Below are 21,340 nucleotides of genomic sequence, written 5' to 3'. Positions count from 1 at the left end.
GCGTTTCTGGAGTGATAAGAACTTCCTGGATCAACTGGTCACTATGGATGAGACCTGGATTTATTTGTAGGACCCTGAAAACAAGGAGCAGTCAAAAGAATGAAGGCACAGTGGTTCTCCTCGTCCCAAGAAGTTCAGGGTGCAAAAATCAGCCACTAAGGTGATGGTGTCTGTGTTCTGGGATAAGGAGGGTGTGCTGCTAGTGGACTACCTTCAAAAGGGTTCCACCATAAACGCAAGGTATTACATTGAACTTTTGGACCAATTGAATGCAGCTCTGAAGGCCAAAAGGTGCGGCAAGCTGTCCAAAGGAATCTTGCTCCTGCAAAACAACGCCTCCGCTCACACTGCACAAGCGACCACAGCAAAACTGGAAGAACTGGGCTTCCAGCTGGTTGACCACCCACCTTATTCACAAAATCTACCTCCCTCCGACTATCATCTGTTTCCAAACCTAAAGAAACACTTCAAAGGTACCAATTCTCACACCATTTCTGATGCCATGGCTGCTACGGATGCCTGGTTTGAGGCACAACAGATATCCTTCTTTTTGCTAGGCTTACAGAACTTGGAATACCGATGTAAGAAGTGTGCTGACATCAGTGGAGAGTATGTGGAATAAATGTAAAGTTTCATCGTCCTATCTCGTTTCTTTCTTGGTAAAGGCAAAGACTTATCAGCAGCCCCTCGTATATAGGCAAGAGAGAATCATAGAATTTTTTATTGTTTGGTTTGTCAAAATGTGAAAAATGTCCTAAAACAGAAAAAAAAGGTTACGTGTGTCTCATTGAAACATTTTAATATGAATAAGACTCGTATGAGTGGGAACATCTGCCTCTTACTGCTGGAATCTGGCTCATATCAAAGGTAGAATATTAGTCACTGGGTTGTTATGTACAAGGTTATCTGCTGCCGCATGTACTTGTCTTTTACAAAAGATAATTACTGATTCCAGGCAATGAAAATAAAAGCCATTGGTTATTTCAATTCTGAATTCTTTGTATCTAGATTTTATTATCATGGTAAGCATTGCACATCTCTATATTACATAAAAAGGTTGTATTATGGAAACGATCCATGAATATTCAACCTATAGGGGCATCTGGATGTCATATGGAGGGTCTCTTGCTAGGGACTCCTTTTTTAGACACTGTAATATACTGTTTTTCAGTGACGTGTTAAAAATGCATGTCCCTCCGTGTGCCGTGATTCATCTACATGTGCTATCAGTGATCAGTGATCCATGATAGCACATGGAGATAAACTCACCTGTCCATGCTCCTGCTGTGCGTGGTGCTGAAGTCGCTTGGATGTTGTCTCCGGCCGCTGTGTCTCTCACTGCTGCAGCTACTTCTGGGTCGGCTGTGCAGTGTATAAATGCATATGCATAAGAATAATTAGCCGGAAGCAGCAGAGAGCAGCGGTTAAAGACAGCATCGCTGGAGAAAGGGAGTATAAAAAGCTTTTTATTTTCAATCTCCGTGTTTTTCTGGTACGTGTTTCATGGATAACACCATAGTGTGGTCCATGGGACATCGGTGATGCAATAAAAAATAAAGACATGTCTCCATGTGGAAATCACGGACAAGCGTGTACGCCGCACGGAGACAAAGTCAATGAGAAGTCACTGATGTGTGCACAGATCCATTGATTTTAACGGGTCTGCGTATGTCCGTGATTCTGGTATGTATAAAAACTGTCGCATATGTACCAGAATCACTAACATGTGAAAGAGGCCTTACTGAGAGCTTCTCATTTTCTGAGATAATCCATCCACCTCACAGGTGTGACATATCAAAATGCTGATTACACAAGCTGATTATTGCACAGGTGTGCCTTAGTTTGGCCACAATAAAAGGCCACTCTAAAATGTGCAGTTTTATCACACAGCACAATGCCACAGATGTCGCTAGTTTTGAGGGAGCGTACAGTTGACATGCTGACTGCAAGAATGGCCACCAGAGCTGTTGCCCATCAAATGTACATTTCTCTACCATAAGCAGTCTCCAAAAGCGTTTTAGAGAATTTGGCAGCACATCCACCCGGCCTTACAACCGCAGACCACGTGTAACTGCATCAGCCCAGGACCTCCACATCCAGCATCTTCACCTCCAAGATAACCTGAGACCGGCCACCCGGACAACAATCGGTGCAAAACCAAAGAATTTATGCACAAACTGTCAGAAACCATCTCGGGGAAGCTTATGTGCTGCTCGGCATCCTCATCGGGGGTCTACACCTGACTGCAGTTCATTGTCATGATTGACTTGAGTGGGCTAATGCTCACATTCGATGGTGTCTGGCACATTAGAGAGGTGTTCTCTTCATCGATGAACCCTGGTTTTCACTGCATAGGGCAGATGGTGGACTGGCGAGTGTTGGTCACACCAGATACTGGTAAATCTGCACATTTTAGAGTGTCCTTTTATTGTGGCCAGCCTAAAGGCCTTGTTACACGCAACAACATCGCTAACGAGATATCGCCGGGGTCACGGAATTTGTGACGCACATCCGGCCTCGTTAGTAACGTTGCTGCGTGTGACACATACGAGCGACCGCTAACGATGCAAAATACTCACCAAATCGTTGATTGTTGACACGTCGTCCATTTCCAAAATCTCATTGCTCCTTCTGGATGCAGGTTGTTTGTCGTTCCTGAGGCAGCACACATCCCTACGTGTGACACCCTGGGAACGACAAATAACAGCGTTCCTGCGTCCTCCGGCAACGAGGTGGGCGTGACTTTCCTACAGCTGCTCTTCGCCCCTCCGCTTCTATTGGTTGCCTGCCGTGTGATGTTGCTGTGACGCCGCAGGAACCGCCCCCTTAGAAAAGAGGTTGTTCGCCGGCCACAGCGACGTCGCTAGGTAGGTAAGTCCGTGTGATGGGGCCTAGCGATGTTGTGCGCCACGGGCAGCGATTTGTCTGTGACGCACAAACAACGGGGGCGGGTGCTTTCACGAGCGATGTCGCTGCGTGTAACGCGCCCTTAAGGCACACCTGTGTAATAATCATGCTGTCTAATCAGCATCTTGATATGTCACCTGTGAGGTGGATGGATTTTATGCAAAGGAGAAGTGATCATTAACACAGATATAGACAAATTTGTGAACAATATTTGAGAGAAAAAAAGGCCTTTTGTCCATAGAAAAAGTGTTAGATCTTTGAGTGCAGCTCATGGTAAACGGGAACAAAAGCAAAAGGGTTTGTATTTTTATTTTTGTTCAGTATATACTAGATTTGTCTGGTCTACAGAGACATGGCTTCCTCTGGCAAAATCGCCTATCTGCCGGGGATGATGACTCCTATTTGAAAATGTCTTTCTTTTTTAAGGAACGGGTAAGAATGGGAAGTCGACAGATCAACTCTTTATACAGGAACCACCCGGATAGTTTAATTTTATGTCTACAAGTGGTCTATCTGCAAAGCCTAGATGTTCCAGCTCATCAGTGGTGGACAAATCTGTCAGATTTTGGTGGTCTCAGCTGAGTCTATCAGAAGGTCGCACATCCCATTCAGGATACAGCTACACACAAAAAGCTCTTCTTACCATATACAGTGATACCTCTATAAAAGAACCACCCATCGATGAAGATCACCCGTTTATCAAGACAAAAGTCCTAAGATAGATTTACAGTTCCATGATATATTAGGGACGGCACGGTGGCTCAGTGGTTAGCACTACAGTCTTGTAGCGCTGGGGTCCTGGGCTCTAGTCCCACTAAGGACAACATCTGCAAGGAGTTTGTATGTTCTCCCTGTGTTTGCGTGGGTTTCCTCCGGGTTCTCCGGTTTCCTCCCACACTCCAAAGACATACAGAATAGGGACTCTAGATTGTGAGCCCCAATGGGGACAGTGTTACTGATGTATGTGTCACGGGCGGGGAGGGCGCTGCGCTCACCCACTGCTCGGGTCCGGCCGCTGCTGCTGCTCGCTCTGTCGGTGGCTCGATCGGTGGGCCGGATCCCGGGGACTCGAGCGGCGCTCCTCGCCCGTGAGTGAAAGGGTTGGTTGGGTTTAGGGGTATTGTCCGTGACGCCACCCACGGTTTGTGGTGAGGTTGGGACACCACCGCTGCTCTGTATGGGGATCCCGGGAGCGTTGACAGGGAGCAGCTGAGATGTTTTCTCCCCTCCGTCGGTAGGGGGTTTTTGGTGGTCCCGGGGCCCGGTGGTGGAGGTCGGAAGGTGGGTTGCGGGGCTAGGCCAGGTGCAGGGTTGCGGGGCTAGGCCAGGTGCAGGGTCGCGGGGCAGCGCAGTGCCAGACGGCACGGTGGTACTCACTCAGCCAGTAACGCACACGGAGTCTCTGGTAAAACAAACGGCTGGATGGACGAGTCCCACAGACGGCTGCGGCGGTCACTCCCGGTAAGTTGGCGGTAACCGTCTCTCCCTGCACCGGTGTTCTGTTCTCGGCCCCAATGGCTTCCCACTGATAGCCCGCTCCCCAGCGGTAGGTTGGCTAAGGGAGCCCTTCCTTTGCCGGCAGGCTCTGGCCCTGGGAGCTCTAGCTCTGGCGGTAGCTTTATCTCCCTCTCGGTTCGGACAGTTGCCTTCAATCGGGTCTTTACTGCTGGGAAACCACGGAGGTTCCCGTCGCTGATGGATTTTACCGGTTTTACGGCGACTCCTAGCCTGGTCGGGGTCCGTAGGCCCTGCCGGATGCTGCTGGCTTCTCTTCGCTCCCCGATTCAGTACCAGCGGGCCACCGCCCGTCCCCGGTCCTCACGGTTGTGCGTCAATCAGCCTCTCCTGCAGACGGTCACCACCGTCTGCCAACCTTGCTGTCAGGTGCCCGGGCCACGTACCCAGACACGGCCAGTCATTTCCTCCACTACTACTTCCTCACTCTACAACTCCTAAACCGATCTGTCTTCCTTTTCCCGCCTCCAGGACTGTGAACTCCTCGGTGGGTGGAGCCAACCACCTGGCCCCGCCCCACCTGGTGTGGACATCAGCCCCTGGAGGGAGGCAACAAGGATTTGTGTCTGACCTTGATGTTCCTAACCGGGGTGTAGGGTGTGTTGTTGCAGTACCTGTGACATCCTGGCTTGTCCAGGGCGCCACATATGTAAACCAGAATATGTTAGCGCTATATAAAAATATTTATTTTATTTATTTATTAGGCATGCTGGTCACATCCTTTAGAGTAATCGTTGTTTAAATTCTTTCCATAAATTACCAGTACCGATCACTCTTTCTCCAAATGATCAATTCTTCAGAGAATAGAGATTTTCCCCATTACTGACAGTTTGTGCTCATAACGTTCTATGGAGAACTGTACCTGTCGTTCTGGGAATTTTCTGCAGAATGTCGGTGTCTATAGCTCCTCCCTCTATGGAATTTTAAAAGCACCAACTGTCATCTCCTATCTCAGTAATGAAAATATCTATAGATATTGATTTCAGATTTTACTCATGAATTAAGAATGAATGATCAGTCCGGAAGGAGAAATAAGCAGATTTATCTCATAAGATAAATTACAATGTTTCTTAATTTCATGTCTACTATTGATTTATAAAAATAAATAATTAGACAATGTAGGATAGAATTATATAAAAAAAACAAAAAAAAAACAAACAACTGACCAGCAAATCCAACAGGTGTGAACAGAATCCAGCAAAAAAAAAAAAAACACATTATAACTACAAAAACACATACAGCTGCACTCTAGAATGCCAACAATGAATATGGGAACTTTGGTATTGCATTACTGCTATAGGAATATTTGAAAAAAGAGATATTTAGCTGATGTATTGGCCAATGCATGTGAGCCCAGTGACCACGGCAAGGTGATCTCTTATACAGTATAGACCAAAAGTTTGGACACACCTTCTCATTCAAAGAGTTTTCTTTATTTTCATGACTCTTGAAGGCACCAAAACTATGAATTAACAACACATGTGGAATGAAATACTAACAAAAAAATTTAAATCTAAAAATAAGAAGCGCTGATAGTGTAAGGGTATGTGCGCACGTTGCTTTTTACCTGCTTTTTTGCTGCTTTTTCTTCTGCGCTGTTTAATGCCAAAATGGATGTGTTCTTCTATTCAAACAAAGTCTATGGGAATTTGGGTTTCTTGTTCACACTATGTTGTTCAAAATGCTGCCTTTTTGTGGCAGAACTTTGGTCAAAAACTCAGCTTTGCAGTGCAAAACCCAAATGGCAAAAACAATTGACATGTTGCTTCTTTGAAAAGCTGAGTTTTTGACCAAAGTTCTGCCACAAAAAGGCAGCATTTTGAACAACATAGTGTGAACAAGAAACCCAAATTCCCATAGACTTTGCTTGAATAGAAGAACACATCCATTTTGGCATTAAACAGCGCAGAAGAAAAAGCAGCAAAAAAGCAGGTAAAAAGCAGGTAAAAAGCAACGTGTGCACATACCCTAACACCAGAGAATAAGTGCAGTATATACAGAAGATATACACTGACCTAGTATAGTTGTGAAAGTCACAACCACTGATAAGCATAAGATAATGGCGTCTGCTGCAGCCCCACGTGGATGAGCGGTCAAAATGGAGTAGAGAAGGGGTTAACGCCGCACATCAGCTAAATGAAGATGTAGAGATGTTGATGAATAATATCTTTCTTTTATTTCATCGGTCTACGCGTTTCGAGGTCGAAACCTCTTCCTCATGACCAGTACATCAACAAAAGCATACTGGGACTAGGACGAAGATGGCCGAAAGAGGAGGCGTCGGCACCGGAGAACGGAGACACCAATATGACCCAACTCCATCGCAGCGACCGTTTAGGAGAGTATTATAAAGTGATTTTTTTTTTTTTTTTTAATCCATAAGTTTTTTTTATTTTCAAACAAGAGAATAGCTTTACAGAAAAGAAAAGCATAACAGCATACAATAGCCAAGACATCAACGCCCTAACGGCACAAGAGGGGAATATAAGGCTGGAGTCACATTTGTGTGTGACTCGCAAGAGGATCGCATACATCACCAAACCGGCCAGCTTCTCTCCAGACAGGAGCGGGTCAGCTGCATAGAAATAGAAAGAAAGCCATCAACCCTCCGTTCACCAATTTACAAATTCACAGTGGCTCAGTGATTACCACTGTAGTGGCTCAGTGGTTAACAGTGTATGGTGGCTTAGTGGTTAGCACTGTACATTGGCTTAGTGGTTAGAACTGTACGGTGACTCAGTGGTTAGCACTGTATGGTGGCTCAGTGGTTAGCACTTAAAGGTGTCTCAGTGGTTAGCACTGTACGGTGACTCAGTGGTTAGCACTATATGGTGGCTTAGTGGTTAGAACTTTACGGTGTCTCAGTGGTTAGCACTGTTGGTGACTCAGTGGTTAGCACTGTATGGTGGCTGAGTGGTTAGAACTTTACGGTGTCTCAGTGGTTAGCACTGTACGGTGACTCAGTGGTTAGCACTGTATGGTGGCTTAGTGGTTAGAACTTTAGGGTGTCTCAGTGGTTAGCACTGTACGGTGAATCAGTGGTTAGCACTGTATGGTGGCTTAGTGGTTAGAACTTTAGGGTGTCTCAGTGGTTAGCACTGTACGGTGAATCAGTGGTTAGCACTGTATGGTGGCTTAGTAGTTAGAATTTTACAGTGTCTCAGTGGTTAGTACTGTACAGTGACTCAGTGGTTAGCACTGCATGGTGCTTTGCAGTGCAGGGGTCCTAGGTGCAAATCCCCCCCAAGGACAAAATCCGCGTGGAGTTTGTATGTTCTCCCATGTTTGCGTGGGTTTCCTCCGAGTTCTCAGGTTTCCTCCCACACACCAAAGAACATACTGATAGGGAATGTAGATTGTGAGCCCCGATGGGGACAGTGATGACGATGTCTGACTGTGTTGTGGAGATTAGTGGCACTAAGCAAGTAAAATAAATGGTAACATTGTTCTGCAAAAAAAAAAAAAAAACAAGTCCTTATATGGCTATGTGTGGATACAAAAATAAAAAAGTTAAGGCAGTTGTAATAGGGAGAAAATAGAAAAAGGTCATGAAGGGGTTAAACATTAACAAAATAATAAAAAAAAGTAGAGATATAAATATATATGGTGTGAATTGAATAAACGCATCCCCTGCATCATCACAGCCTGCTATTACACAACACAGGCTGGTCACGTGATGGCACAAGAGGTGACCGGGTGTCCGCGGCTTCACGCACAAGGTGACACAGGAGGGCTGCCCCGGCACTGCCTGCTACATGACTAGCCATCATTACCACAAATAATAGCTCCTTAAATACTTCACATATACGGAAAATAAATGTAAATGATTAATACAATTCTATATTATTAAAACTACGAGGGAAGAGAAATCTAAGTTTGTAAATGACAACAGGCAGTAGCATGGGAGCCTTCTACGTCATCAAATGGCGACGATTCAGCCTGTCAGGTCCTTCCCGGCGGAAAAGAACATCGTCCGGAGACAGACCGAGGTCGCCAACATGTATTATAAGTTTAACGGCTTCACCCAGAAGCTGGTGGGGTCGGTCCCGGCGGAGGCGTACAGTCCTCAGGTGAGGAGGCGACGAGAGGCCGGGAGGGGACGCGGGGGAAAGGCTCTGACCTTCACCGGGCACCGACTGCTGCCTCCTCAGGGGGTCAGTAAAGACCGAGGGGGGTTAGTAGTACAGGATGAGGGGATAGTAGTTTGCGAGTGGCCCCTGTGCGTTTTTTAAATAAAGTTTGAGTGGGGTCTTTGTGCCGGATCCTGGGGTCAGGTGTAGTGGATCCAGGATGTCACAGGCTGAGGTGTGATTTGTGCTGCACCCCTCTGATTAAATGAAGTTTGTTTTGCGGCCTCTGTGCTGCACTGCTTGTTATTTGAATGAGCTAACTGAATATCTATCAGTGAGCTCTCTATGATGTCTAGCAGGAGATTGTTGCTCTTTTAGTTCTGATTTATGACCACATCAAAGTTGAATGTGCACGAAAACCAAGAGCAGGTGAAATGCAAATGGTGCAACATTTTTCATGTGACCAAATCGCAAAACAGATACATTTTTTTTTTTATGCTTCCATGGAATATTGTACAGCCTGAACTTGTGTAAGTGCAGTTATCTATCCCCCGATTGCAGTCCTCCACTATTTTCAGCGTTCTTCTGGGTCATGGAACTTCTCTACTTTTTATACATATTAAAAATATATATATTTATTTAGATTTCTCTATTGGTTCCCCCTTAGTGGTCTTGAATCTGTGAACACTTATTCTCTTGTAATTAGAGATGAGCAAACTCGATGTTCGGTCTTCTAACTGAGCACCGACTTAAAAAAAAAACAAAATAAAACTTTGTAGTTCGGGTGACCACTTGTGCAAGCATCGCTGTGCTCGGGTACGCTCGTTGCTCAGCCTTTTACAAGCCGCTTGCAGTGCTTGAACGGCTCACACCGGGTAACTGACTGTAGTGTGCACTAAAAGAAACAGTGTAAGGCCTAAGACACACGGCATGAAAATCGGTGCGAGTGGAATGCGATAAAACATTGTATTCCACTCAGACCAATATTAGCCTGTGTGTCAGCGCACATGAGCAATTATTTTCTCAGCCCTAATCGGACCGAGAAAACAGGCGCAGCATTTTGCGGGTGGAATGTGATCTTGTTACACTGACACCCATTCAAGTGTATGGGGCGAGAGAAACCTTGCGCTACACTCGCGTTACACCAGTGTAATGCGAGAATTGCAATAGCCGGCAACAAAGGCGAGAGGGAGATAAATCCCTCCCTCCTCTCCACAGCGCTGGCCCCCCTCTCCACAGTGCTTCCACCCCCCCCTCCCCTCCCCGATTGGACCTCAGTCGCAATGACACTCAGCTCCTGCTGTGCTGCCAGCATGAGCCAAGTGTCAGGCGAGGATCGCAGTAGTCCCCAAGAGGCCCCGGCCTTAAGGCCACGTCACACTAAGCAACATCGCTAGCAACATAGCTGCTGAGGCACGACTTTTGTGACGTAGCAGCGATGTTGCTAGTGATGTCGCTGTGTGTGACATCCAGCAACAACCTGGCCCCTGCTGTGAGGTCGTTGGTTGTTGCTGAATGTCCTGGGCCATTTTTTAGTTGTTGCTCTCCCGCTGTGAAGTGCACATCGCTGTGTGTGACAGCGACAGAGCAATAACTGAATGTGCAGGGAGCTGGCTTCTGCGGACGCTTGTAACCACGGTAAACATCAGGTAACCAGGAAGAAGAAGAAGCCCTTACCTTGGTTACCCGATATTTACCTTCGTTACCAGCGTCCGCCGCTCTCACGCTGCCAGTGCCGGCTCCCTGTTCCCTGCACACAGTCAGACTACACATCGGGTAATTAACCTGATGTGTACTGTGGCTAGGAGTGCAGGGAGCCGGCGCTAAGCGGTGTGCGCTGGTAACCAAGGTAAATATCGGGTTGGTTACCCGATATTTACCTTAGTTACCAAGCGCAGCATTGCTTCCATGCGTCGCTGCTGGCTGGGGGCTGGTCACTGGTTGCTGGTGAGATCTGCCTGTGTGACCGCTCACCAGCAACCCGTGTAGCGACGCTCCAGCGATCCCTGCCAGGTCAGGTTGCTGGTGGGATCGCTGGAGCGTCGCTTAGTGTGACGGTACCTTAAGACTATGTTCACACAGGGCTTTTTTGGAGCGTTAAAGCTGCATTTTTTTAGCTGCAGATTTGCCCTGGTTTTATGCAAATCAATGCTAATAAAAAGCTGCTTTTTACAGTTCCAGCAAATTGCTAGCGATGTCGAGCGCGATAGCACCCGCCCCCGTCATTGTAACGATCTGTGCTGATCGCTGCTGTAGCAAACATTATCGCTACGGCAGAGTCACACGCACATACCTGCTCTGCAACGTCGCTGTGACTGCCAAACAATCCCTCCCTCAAGGGGGAGGTGCGTTCGGCGTCACAGCGACGTCACTAAGCTGCCACCCAATCAAAGCAGAGGGGTGGAGATGAGCGGGACGAACACCCCGCCCACCTTCTTCCTTCCTCATTGCGGGCGAGAGGCAGGTAAGGAGACGTTCCTCGTTCCTGCGGTGTCACACGTAGCGATGTGTGCTGCCACAGGAACGACGAAAAACATCGTACCTGCAGCAGCAACGATAATTGACAATAGGGGCATGTCACCGATGAGCGATTTTGAACGTTTTTGCGACGATTCAAAATCGCTCATAGGTGTCACACACAACGACATCGCTAGCGCGGCCGGATGTGCGTCACAAATTCCGTGACCCCAACGAGATTGCTTTAGCGATATCGTAGCGTGTAAAGCCACCTTTAGCTGGAAAACCACTGAGTAGAATATGAGCTTATGTTTGATGCATTTTTGTATGTTTTTTTTCCCCATTCATTTGAATGGGTGACAAATGCTGAAAGAATTGAGGTGCTTTAATGGTTCAAATCTATAAGAAAACAATTAGTGGCCTGAGATTTCAGAAATCTCATTCACTTTGCTGAGACTGTACAAAGTGGGGAAAAGAAAAAAGAAAATACAATGTGTGGCAAAAAGACACAGCGTGTGATCAAGCTCTTGGACTTCAGTGCTGACTGTATACTCTCGCCCCATGTTCCGCTCCATACGTGCAGTGCGCACATCCACCAATCGTTTACTGTTGATGGCGCGTATTAGAACCATGAAGCTAAAAAAAAAATAAAAGGCGCAAAACTGGCTTCTTATCCTGGTTAGATCCAGTATAAGGGTGTGTAGGGATTCTCTCACCTGGGTGAGTTGTGCAAGTCATAACTCCTGTAATTCGCTTGTTAGCATGAACAGACCCACGAGGTAAAACGTCAGTCAGTGGAAGAAAAGAAATGGGTTGTCATGCTGCACTGCCGGATGGATTCCGGAGAGCAAACAATATATAAATATATATAATCGGCAGATTTTATTGTTCATAGTTCTACACGTTTCGGAGCTAGCCTGCTCCTTCATCAGGAACCAACATCACCAATGATGACGACAACAAACAGGAGAAATACAGACCCTCCTTAGTCTAATAGGAAATCGGGGGCACGAAAAGTAAAAATTGCTTATGTTCAGCCCAGTCAATATAATAAGGGAATTCTTGTGAAGTTGCTTGAACCGGTCACCACTAACCAGTATCTGTACATATACAATGTGAAAGAAGGGACAAGGCGACCATGTAGGAAGCTGAACTGAGAACAGTCATTAGTGAGGTGGTGGCATAAGCCTTGTCTAAAAAGATCTTTTAGTGTGCACTTAAAGTACCACGTCAGCTGTTTTTTATTTTTTTTATTATTATTTCCACTCTCTAAATCCAAGTACCCTTACACCGGTTTTATTCTCGCCTTCTGTCGCCTTCACCTGCTATCACCGCTGCACTGGTTGGTCTCTGACGAATTGTGACCGGCCTGCAGCGCAAGTGTTTTATGAGCCGGAGGTGACAACTCAGTACAAGTCTGAGAGCTTTATCCTGACTCTCATAGAGTTGCATTGAGAGATAGTGATGTAACTTCCAGCCAGTCAGAAGTTACAGGCACAAGATGGCACAGCAGGACCTGAGCGGTGTCAGTAGAAGATGAAGACCCCAAAAGATGAGTATATGACAGGAGGCTTAGATTTAAAGCGAAATGCCAGCGCTGAAAAGAACCGGATTCCCCGCAGTAGTGCATTTCAGAAAACTGCCACAAAAGAAGTCTTGGAGACAAGAGGGGAAGGTTCGGATTATGGAGCATTTTAGCAGTTTAAAGGGAATCTGTTACCAGGTTTTTGCTCCCCCATCTGAGAGCAGCATAATATAGGGGCAGAGATCCTGATTCCAGCGATGTGTCACTTATTGAGCTGTTTGCTGTCATTTTGATAAAATCAATGTTTTCTCTCCTGCACATCTAGCAGTTATACAGACCTCATGAGTATGCTGTACTACATTATTGGTGTAGTGTAATATATGGCCACCTCTGGGGTCCTGACTTACTAGAGAAATAAGGTTCGGTGCCATCCCCCCCCCCCCCTCCAACTGACCGATTAGCGGCATCTACTTTTTCTTATTAATGCCAATTAATGGGTGACCATATCGGACCCTCTGTGGGTGCAGGCAGTGGGAGCAACCAGCTTTATTCCCACCTCCTGCTAGTCATGGTCTTGCCGGTAAGGAGATTGGGGTCCCTCTTTTGGCAGTGGGAGGGGAGGGACCCCCTGCTTATCTAATATTTATCTGTGTTGGGTTTTCTGAACTGGACACTGCTAACCATCATTTAGATCAACGTCTGACATTGTGACTGGTGAGGATCATATTGACTGCGGACGTTTTGTCTGTGGCACGTGCTCAATCTTTGGGTCCTATGGAAAGGAAAAAAGCATTTTGTCAAATTCCGAGATGTAAACTCATGACGTACCAGAAATAGACCATTTTCTAAAGTGACATTAAACAGCAGGTTAAATGAAGCTTCATCCATGTGAATAGTGTCTGAAGCTGATACAGCCATATTCATGGTTCCATATTGTATGGCTCCCTAATGACTCCCTGTGTGGGCACGGACACACATTTTGTGGTGGATTTACGTTTTTTGTTTTGTTTTTTTCCTTTTTGTTCTTTAGTATGTGCATATCATGCTGTAGTAAATCCTAGATCGGGTGCGGAGGATAAATCGCAGGCAGCAATGGTCTCTGCAGGAGCAGGCATAGTCTCTTCTGCAGCCTCGCCCCCACCTCTCCATTATGGCTTTCAAGGTCAGCGAGACTTTGAGAGGCTTTTTCATATCATTAGACGCCTTCATGTGATAAGTGTACGGCAAAATGACCCTGATTTTCCCCGCAGCAGCTAGAGGTGTTCGGCCAGAAATAGGCCGCCTCGCCTGCTGTCCGGGCTACTGATAAGTGCATGTGACAGGCCGGTGCGAGAGCGGAGAGAGACAGCTCTGTGTGGTAACCTTTCATATATTCCTTGTGCTACACAATCTGTATTTTCTCCTCTGTTTCTGGCAGGGGACACTAGAATATAGACTGAGAAAGAAATAAGACCTGCCTGTCATAGATCAGTCCGACCATCACAGCAGATGTTGATATATATTATTATATTATATATTTTTTTTTTTTTTTACCCTCATGACCAAATCGATTCATAGGATTCGCTGCAGAGGTTCCATGAGTGATCTCTTGCCACCCACCAGATAGGAGGGGCCTCTAGGGTCTCCCATCTGATGACATCCCCTGCCCCTTCATTAGCCAGCCCGTTGTGACCTCATAAATTGCAACGTGAAGAATATGTGGCATTGTGCCAGGACAGCTAATCAGTTGGGATTTAGGAGACTGTTTTTGGGGCTCTTATCCGTCAACCATAGATTCCTCCACCATCTGCAAGAGCCACAATGACTGTGTGTAGGCTTCTGGTGGTGCATGTCTGTGGAATACGGCTCTGGAGGAGCATGATTAGATGAAATCGGAGCCATAGAAAGGTCCAGTAGAAGGTTTTGGCGTCGTCCTACATGTATCATGAACCATCCTTGCTGACGTTTTAGTTGTAAGGTGTTAAGGCCACGTCCCACTAAGCAACATCGCTGCTGAGGCACGACTTTTGTGACGTAGCAGCGATGTTGCTAGTGATGTTGCTGTGTGTGACATCCAGCAACAACCTGGCCCCTGCTGTGAGGTCGTTGGTTGTTGCTGAATGTCCTGGGCCATTTTTTAGTTGTTGCTCTCCCGCTGTGAAGCGCACATTGCTGTGTGTGACAGCGACAGAGCAACAACTGAATGTGCAAGCAGCAGGAGCCGGCTTCTGCGGACGCTGGTAACCACAGTAAACATCGGGTAACCAAGAAGCCCTTCCCCTGGTTACCCGATATTTTCCTTCGTTACCAGCGTCCGCCGCTCTCACACTGCCAGTGCCGGCTCCCTGCTCTCTGCACACGTAGCCAGAGTACACATCGGGTAATTAACCCGATGTGTACTCTGGCTAGGAGTGCAGGGAACAGGGAGCCGGCACTGGCAGTGTGAGAGCGGCGGACACTGGTAACCAAGGAAAGGGCTTCTTGGTTACCCGATGTTTGGTTACCAGCATCCGCAGAAGCAGACTCCCTGCTGCCTGCACATGTAGCAGAGTACACATCGGGTAATTCAGGGTTCCCCAACTCCAGTCCTCAAGGCCCACCAACAGTGCATGTTTTCAGGATTTCCTTAGCATTGCACTGCTGTTGGAACCAGCACCTGGGCAGGTTATTACATTAACACCTGTGCAATACTAAGGAAATCCCAAAAACCTGCACTGTTGGTGGGCCTTGAGGACTGGAGTTGGGGACCTCTGGGGTAATTAACCTGATGTGTACTGTGGCTAGGTGTGCAGGGAGCCAGCGCTAAGCGGTGCGCGCTGGTAACCAAGGTAAATATCGGGTTGGTTACCCAATATTTATCTTGGTTACCAAGCGCAGCATGCCTCCACGTGTAGCGACGCTCCAGCGATCCCTGCCAGGTCAGGTTGCTGGTGGGATCGCTGGAGCGTCGCTTAGTGTGACAGTACCTTTAGTCCTATCATCTGGCTTTTATTACGAGGCTATTGATGTGCACCTTTGCTATATACATACTGTTTACATTCCCCTCCTTTCCCCCAGTGTCTCTACTTTTGTATCTTACTGTCTACTGCTTGATGCCAAGGCTACTAGCCATGCTGCCATCCATCAGCGGCGGACGAATTTGCACTGTATTTACAAGCTTTTCTTTTCAGCTTGTAAGCACTGTCGTGAGGATGTCTGGGAAATGTTGGCTCCTGATCTCAGCTAACTTCAGCTTTCTTAGCTATTGATACTGCAGAGGTAAAACAACCTCGGCCAGTGGCACGGCGACACTGCTGAGCTGAACTATCAATGGATCAGGAGCGTCCTCCTCACCAGGAGACGGGGGGGAGCAGTGTACTCCTGAAAATTAACAGCGGCTTTAAAAATGTTTTTGTTTCTTCTATAGAATTCTAATCTTTTTTTTTTTTTTTATCCCCCATTCATTATTTTTACAGGGGTTGAGACCATTCACATACCCAGAGGCTCCTGCCCCTATTTTTGCCACTCCAACAAAACTTCCAAGTGAATCAGGTTCTGAATACCTCGGTAAAAACAGAGTACCAGAGCTGCAAAAACTGTTCCAGGTAAGTACTGGGGACGCGATTCAGGGGGTATTAAAGGGAACCTGTCACCAGGTTTGTCCCCTTTAAGCTGCGGCCACCACAAGTCAGACCTGATATACAGCATTCTACAATACTGTATATAAGAGCTCAGACCGCTGTGTAGAACCTAAAAAACACCTTTATTACGCCAGTGTCACACTTGCGTATGACTCGTGCGAGTCTTGCATCGGGATCACCCGGGGCAGCCACACACTCTATGGACAGGAGCTTATCAGCTGCATGTATTTCTATGCAGCTGACCCGCTCCTGTCCAAGTGTGTGGCCGCTCCGGGTGATCCCGATGCAAGACTCGCGCGAGTCATACGCAAGTGTGACACTGGCCTTACTCACCTGCAGGGCGGTCCGATGGGTGTCGCTGGTCTCGAGTCCGGTGCCTCCTCTCTGCTGCAATCTCCGTCGTCCTCTTCAGCCTCGTGTGGATGATGCGTCCTACAGGCTGCTGTTGTGGTCCTGCACAGGCGCACTTTAATCTGCCCTGCTGAGGACAGATTAAAGTATTGTAATGCGCAGACACGAGGAAAGGTTAAAGACCACCCGCACATGCACACTACACTATAGCCACAGCTTATACGTAAAAAAACTGTTGACAAGTTCCCTCTAAGAAACGGCCACTGCCATTCACTTATAGATGTACGAGGTCCACTAATGGGCAGGCAGTACCATATATACTCGAGTATAAGCCGACCTGAGTATATGTCGAGGCACTTAATTTTACCACAAAAATACTGGGAAGACTTATTAATGCGAGAATAAGCCTAGGGTGGGAAATGCAGCAGCAACTGGTACACTTCAAAAATAAAGATAGATACCTACATTGTCCAATGTAGCAATGCCTTCAATACACACACACACACACACACACACACACACACACACACACACACACACACACACACACACACACACACACACACACACACACACACACACACACACACACACACACACACACACAATTCTCACCTGTCCTCCGTTCCCTCAGTGGCCTCTTATCTGCTTTTTGAGGACCCCAGGCACACAGACCCATGTGATCGTGGCCGGTTTGAATGCTCTGTTGCGCTTATACTCGAGTATATATGGTAATGACAATTTGGTAGAAATGATTCATGGATTTTTCACGTTACACTTGGGTCATCAGTGGAAGGAGAAGTTGTGCACAACCTTTTTATGGGGGTGTTTTCTGCCCACAATATAGGGGATAACTACAAAGTTGGTAGACTGCCAGAACTTTTTAAAGGGAACCAATCACCAGAATTTTCGTATATAAGCTAAAGCCAGTGCTATACTGGCACTATCAGGCTGAGTCTATACATATCTGTAGTGGTCAGCTCGGATGTTTAGGTTTTGAAATCCCAAAAAAAGTAAAGTTTATAAAATGAGCAGCTTGTTGAGTGACAGTTGCACTGGAGCAGATCATATATTCATAGTTATCCCCTCCCCCTGTTAGAATTGGCATAAGTATTATACAGACGACTCACTTTGTCTAGCAGGACCTGTGTGAGGTCATACCCATGTGACCAGGTATCCAGCTTTGGTGGCTGAGGCCCCGCCCCTTCTGGTCACATCACATGGGTGTGACCTCTCACCTTCCTAGTGAAAACGTAGAATTAGCATAAGTATTATACCATTAATTTAAGTTTTCACTAGGAAGGTGTGAGGTCACACCCATGTGACCAGAAGGGGCGGGGCCTCAGGCACCAAAGCTGGATACCTGGTCACATGGGTATGACCTCACACAGGTCCTGCTAGACAAAGTGAGTCGTCTGTATAATACTTATGCTAATTCCAACAGGGGGAGGGGATAACTATGAATATATGATCTGCTCCAGTGCAACTGTCACTCAACAAGCTGCTCATTTTATAAACTTTTACTTTTTTGGGTTTCAAAACCTAAACATCTGATCTGACCACTACAGATATGTATAGACTCAGCCTGATAGTGCCAGTATAGCACTGTATGTATAGAATCAGCCTGATAGTGCCAGTATAGCACTGTATGTATAGACTCAGCCTGATAGTGCCAGTATAGCACTGTATGTATAGAATCAGCCTGATAGTGCCAGTATAGCACTGTATGTATAGACTCAGCCTGATAGTGCCAGTATAGCACTGTATGTATAGAATCAGCCTGATAGTGCCAGTATAGCACTGTATGTATAGAATCAGCCTGATAGTGCCAGTATAGCACTGTATGTATAGAATCAGCCTGATAGTGCCAGTATAGCACTGTATGTATAGACTCAGCCTGATAGTGCCAGTATAGCACTGTATGTATAGAATCAGCCTGATAGTGCCAGTATAGCACTGTATGTATAGAATCAGCCTGATAGTGCCAGTATAGCACTGTATGTATAGAATCAGCCTGATAGTGCCAGTATAGCACTGTATGTATAGAATCAGCCTGATAGTGCCAGTATAGCACTGCATGTATAGAATCAGCCTGATAGTGCCAGTATAGCACTGTATGTATAGAATCAGCCTGATAGTGCCAGTATAGCACTGCATGTATAGAATCAGCCTGATAGTGCCAGTATAGCACTGCATGTATAGAATCAGCCTGATAGTGCCAGTATAGCACTGTATGTATAGAATCAGCCTGATAGTGCCAGTATAGCACTGTATGTATAGAATCAGCCTGATAGTGCCAGTATAGCACTGGCTTTAGCTTATATACAAAAATCCTGGTGATTGGTTCCCTTTAAGGCTGATGGAGATAGCCGGACCCTATACTTGGGCACTTATGTGATCTCTGTATTAATGGAGCTGAAGATCCAGAACCTGTAGCTAAAATCTTCTGGAATATAGTGGAGGCTGCACATTGTAGCCAATATCACCCGTCCTGGGAGCTACTTAAAAAATTACTACTATGGGCCCTAACAAAGATAAACCGCAGAAAAGTCCAAGATGTTGTTCATTCTCCAGCCGCTATGTTACCTGTACTTTAGGATTTATATTTTTGTAATCCTTATGTTATTTATTTTTGTATCTTCTTAGAAACCAGATGGGATTCCTGTCCACTTAAAGAAAGGATTTCCTGACAAACTGCTGTACAGAACCACTATGGCGTTGACGGTCGGTGGAGCCATCTATTGCCTCGTAGCAATCTACATTGCATCGCAACCGAAAAAGAACTAGGCAACGGTTGTTCCAGCGAACACCTGAATTCTGTCCATTTTACTGCTTATTTTATGTATGTTTTGGTTTAAAAAAAAAAAACTACAGATTTTGCTCCTTCTACAACAATTATGACCGGTGAACGTCTCCAAATGATCATTAACATGTGAAAGATGTGTTGAGCACAGAAGAAGCCAAGACCAACCAGGTGAATAACCTCTTAGGGAAACCTGTATGCAAAAAGGTTGTCCTCCACTCACAGCCAAAGATTTCCTAATATTTGACCATCGAGATCCAAGGATGTGGCACATTGTCGCCGGCTGCTCCATAAAATGGTTGTATCAAGTCTTCGTTACATAGTTTTGTCAATGAACATAAAATGAGCGGCGACGCTGCAGCTTTATAAGGGAATAAGTCATATGTACAATAGAGATCAAGAATGGAAAGATTATATGGAAAGGTTTAAATAAAAAGTGACCACACATGACTGCAGATACTGTGTCGTAGTGATAGCAAAGGACGCGCCACACGTTATGGCCATTAAAGGGAAGGGATTGTCCAGGATTAGAAATAAATGTGGTCTCTTTCTTACAAAAACTGCACTATGCAATATGTGTGCAGTGGTGGAGTTGGACCAGGAAGCACAAGAAACCTAGTCCTGTAATGATAATCTCCTGCTGATCAAACACATTGTAGTGAAGCAAAAAAAGCCCAGTAAGTGACAAATCATTGGAATCAGTATCTTTGCCCCTACATCAGGCTGCTCTCAGAATACATTGTAAAAGCCTACTGACAGTTTCCCTTTAACACAGTGGTATAATATCCATATGGTTTTTTTTTATATGTTAATCTATCACCCAACCTCTGGGAGCTACAGAATAAAATTTACGACAGTATGGCTAAGTGCAAAAATGTTGGGTCACCAATGTCTCCACCAGCTACCAGTCATAAATAGATCCTTTCATCATGTCATTATAATGACGCTCTTCATTTTCTATCTACAGTGTGTCCACCCATATCCTGTCCACCGCCATTAACTTGAGAACGGCGGCAGCTATAGGCATAGAAGTGGTGTCTAGGTATAGTAAAGTAGCCATGTGCTACGCAATGAAATCACCTATAGCGCCACCTGGTGGAAAACAACGGAGTTAGCATTTTTATTTCGAAAACTGAATGAGATAGATGGGGGAAAAAAAGTGAATTGCAAAGTTGTAGGGCATCAATTCAATACAAATCGACACCTTGCATACAGAAATGCTATGATTAGAACGTGTAAAACTCACAAGGCTGCGGACGTGAAGCGATACCTCATGGAGACCTTCCTACAAGTCATTGGGTATGGTGGCTGTGTGGAGCGGCCTCCACGCTCACCTGACCTGACCCCATTGGACTTCTTTCTGTGAGGTCACATCAAACAGCAGGTGTATGCGACCCCTCCACCAACATTGCAGGACCTACGACGACATATCACAGATGCTTGTGGAAATGTGTCACCTACCATATTGCACAACGTGCAGCAAGATACAGTATGCTGTGCAGAGTCCAGATGTGCATTGCAGCTGCCGGAGGCCACTTTGAGCATCAAAGATAAATGAGCGCCATATGCGTGACCAGCATTCAATGTTTTGGGGGGGGTCATAGGTTTCATATCATAGCATTTCTGTATGCAAGGTGTCAATTCGTATTGAAACGATGATGCCCTACAACTTTGTAATTTACTTTGTTTCTCTTATCTCATTCTGTTTTTGAGATAAAAATGCTAACTCCATTGTTTTCCACCAGGTGGCGCTATAGGTGGTTTCATTGTGTAGCGCATGGCTACTTTACTATACCTAGACACCACTTCTATGCCTATAGCTGCCGCTGTTCTCAAGTTAATGGCGGTGGACAGGATATGGGTGGACACACTGTATATTCTATCCTCCTGCCTCAGAATAATCTTACGTTTTTAACTTCCAGGGTTTTCAGCACATAATTGAGTACACCCCGTGTTGCTACATTACAGGTAATTGAATGATTGATCTCAGTTGGAGAAACAAAATAATAATCTTGCAGTTATGATGCCATTTAATGGCTCACAGAAGAGGTAAACGATGGCGCATGTAGCTTTCTAGTTGTATCTTGTGGCTTCTTCATGTTGAATTTTGTTT

At 46.0% G+C, this 21,340-nt stretch overlaps 1 protein-coding gene across 1 annotated transcript; it reads left to right on the top strand.

The window, feature by feature from the left end:
* Positions 1-8,339: 8,339 nt before the first annotated feature.
* Positions 8,340-19,682, top strand: COX7A2L (cytochrome c oxidase subunit 7A2 like). The gene is made up of 3 exons (XM_075338006.1): positions 8,340-8,492; positions 15,909-16,037; positions 19,071-19,682. Exons 1-3 carry the CDS (start codon positions 8,346-8,348, stop codon positions 19,209-19,211), a joined length of 417 nt encoding a protein of 138 aa, XP_075194121.1. The 5' UTR covers positions 8,340-8,345; the 3' UTR covers positions 19,212-19,682.
* Positions 19,683-21,340: the final 1,658 nt, after the last annotated feature.

Source organism: Anomaloglossus baeobatrachus, chromosome 3 (genome assembly GCF_048569485.1).
Source record: "Anomaloglossus baeobatrachus isolate aAnoBae1 chromosome 3, aAnoBae1.hap1, whole genome shotgun sequence".
NCBI classification, from domain to species: domain Eukaryota; kingdom Metazoa; phylum Chordata; class Amphibia; order Anura; family Aromobatidae; genus Anomaloglossus; species Anomaloglossus baeobatrachus.
The sequence above is the reverse complement of the archived record's forward strand: the minus strand, read 5'-3'. Positions and strand labels throughout refer to the sequence as shown.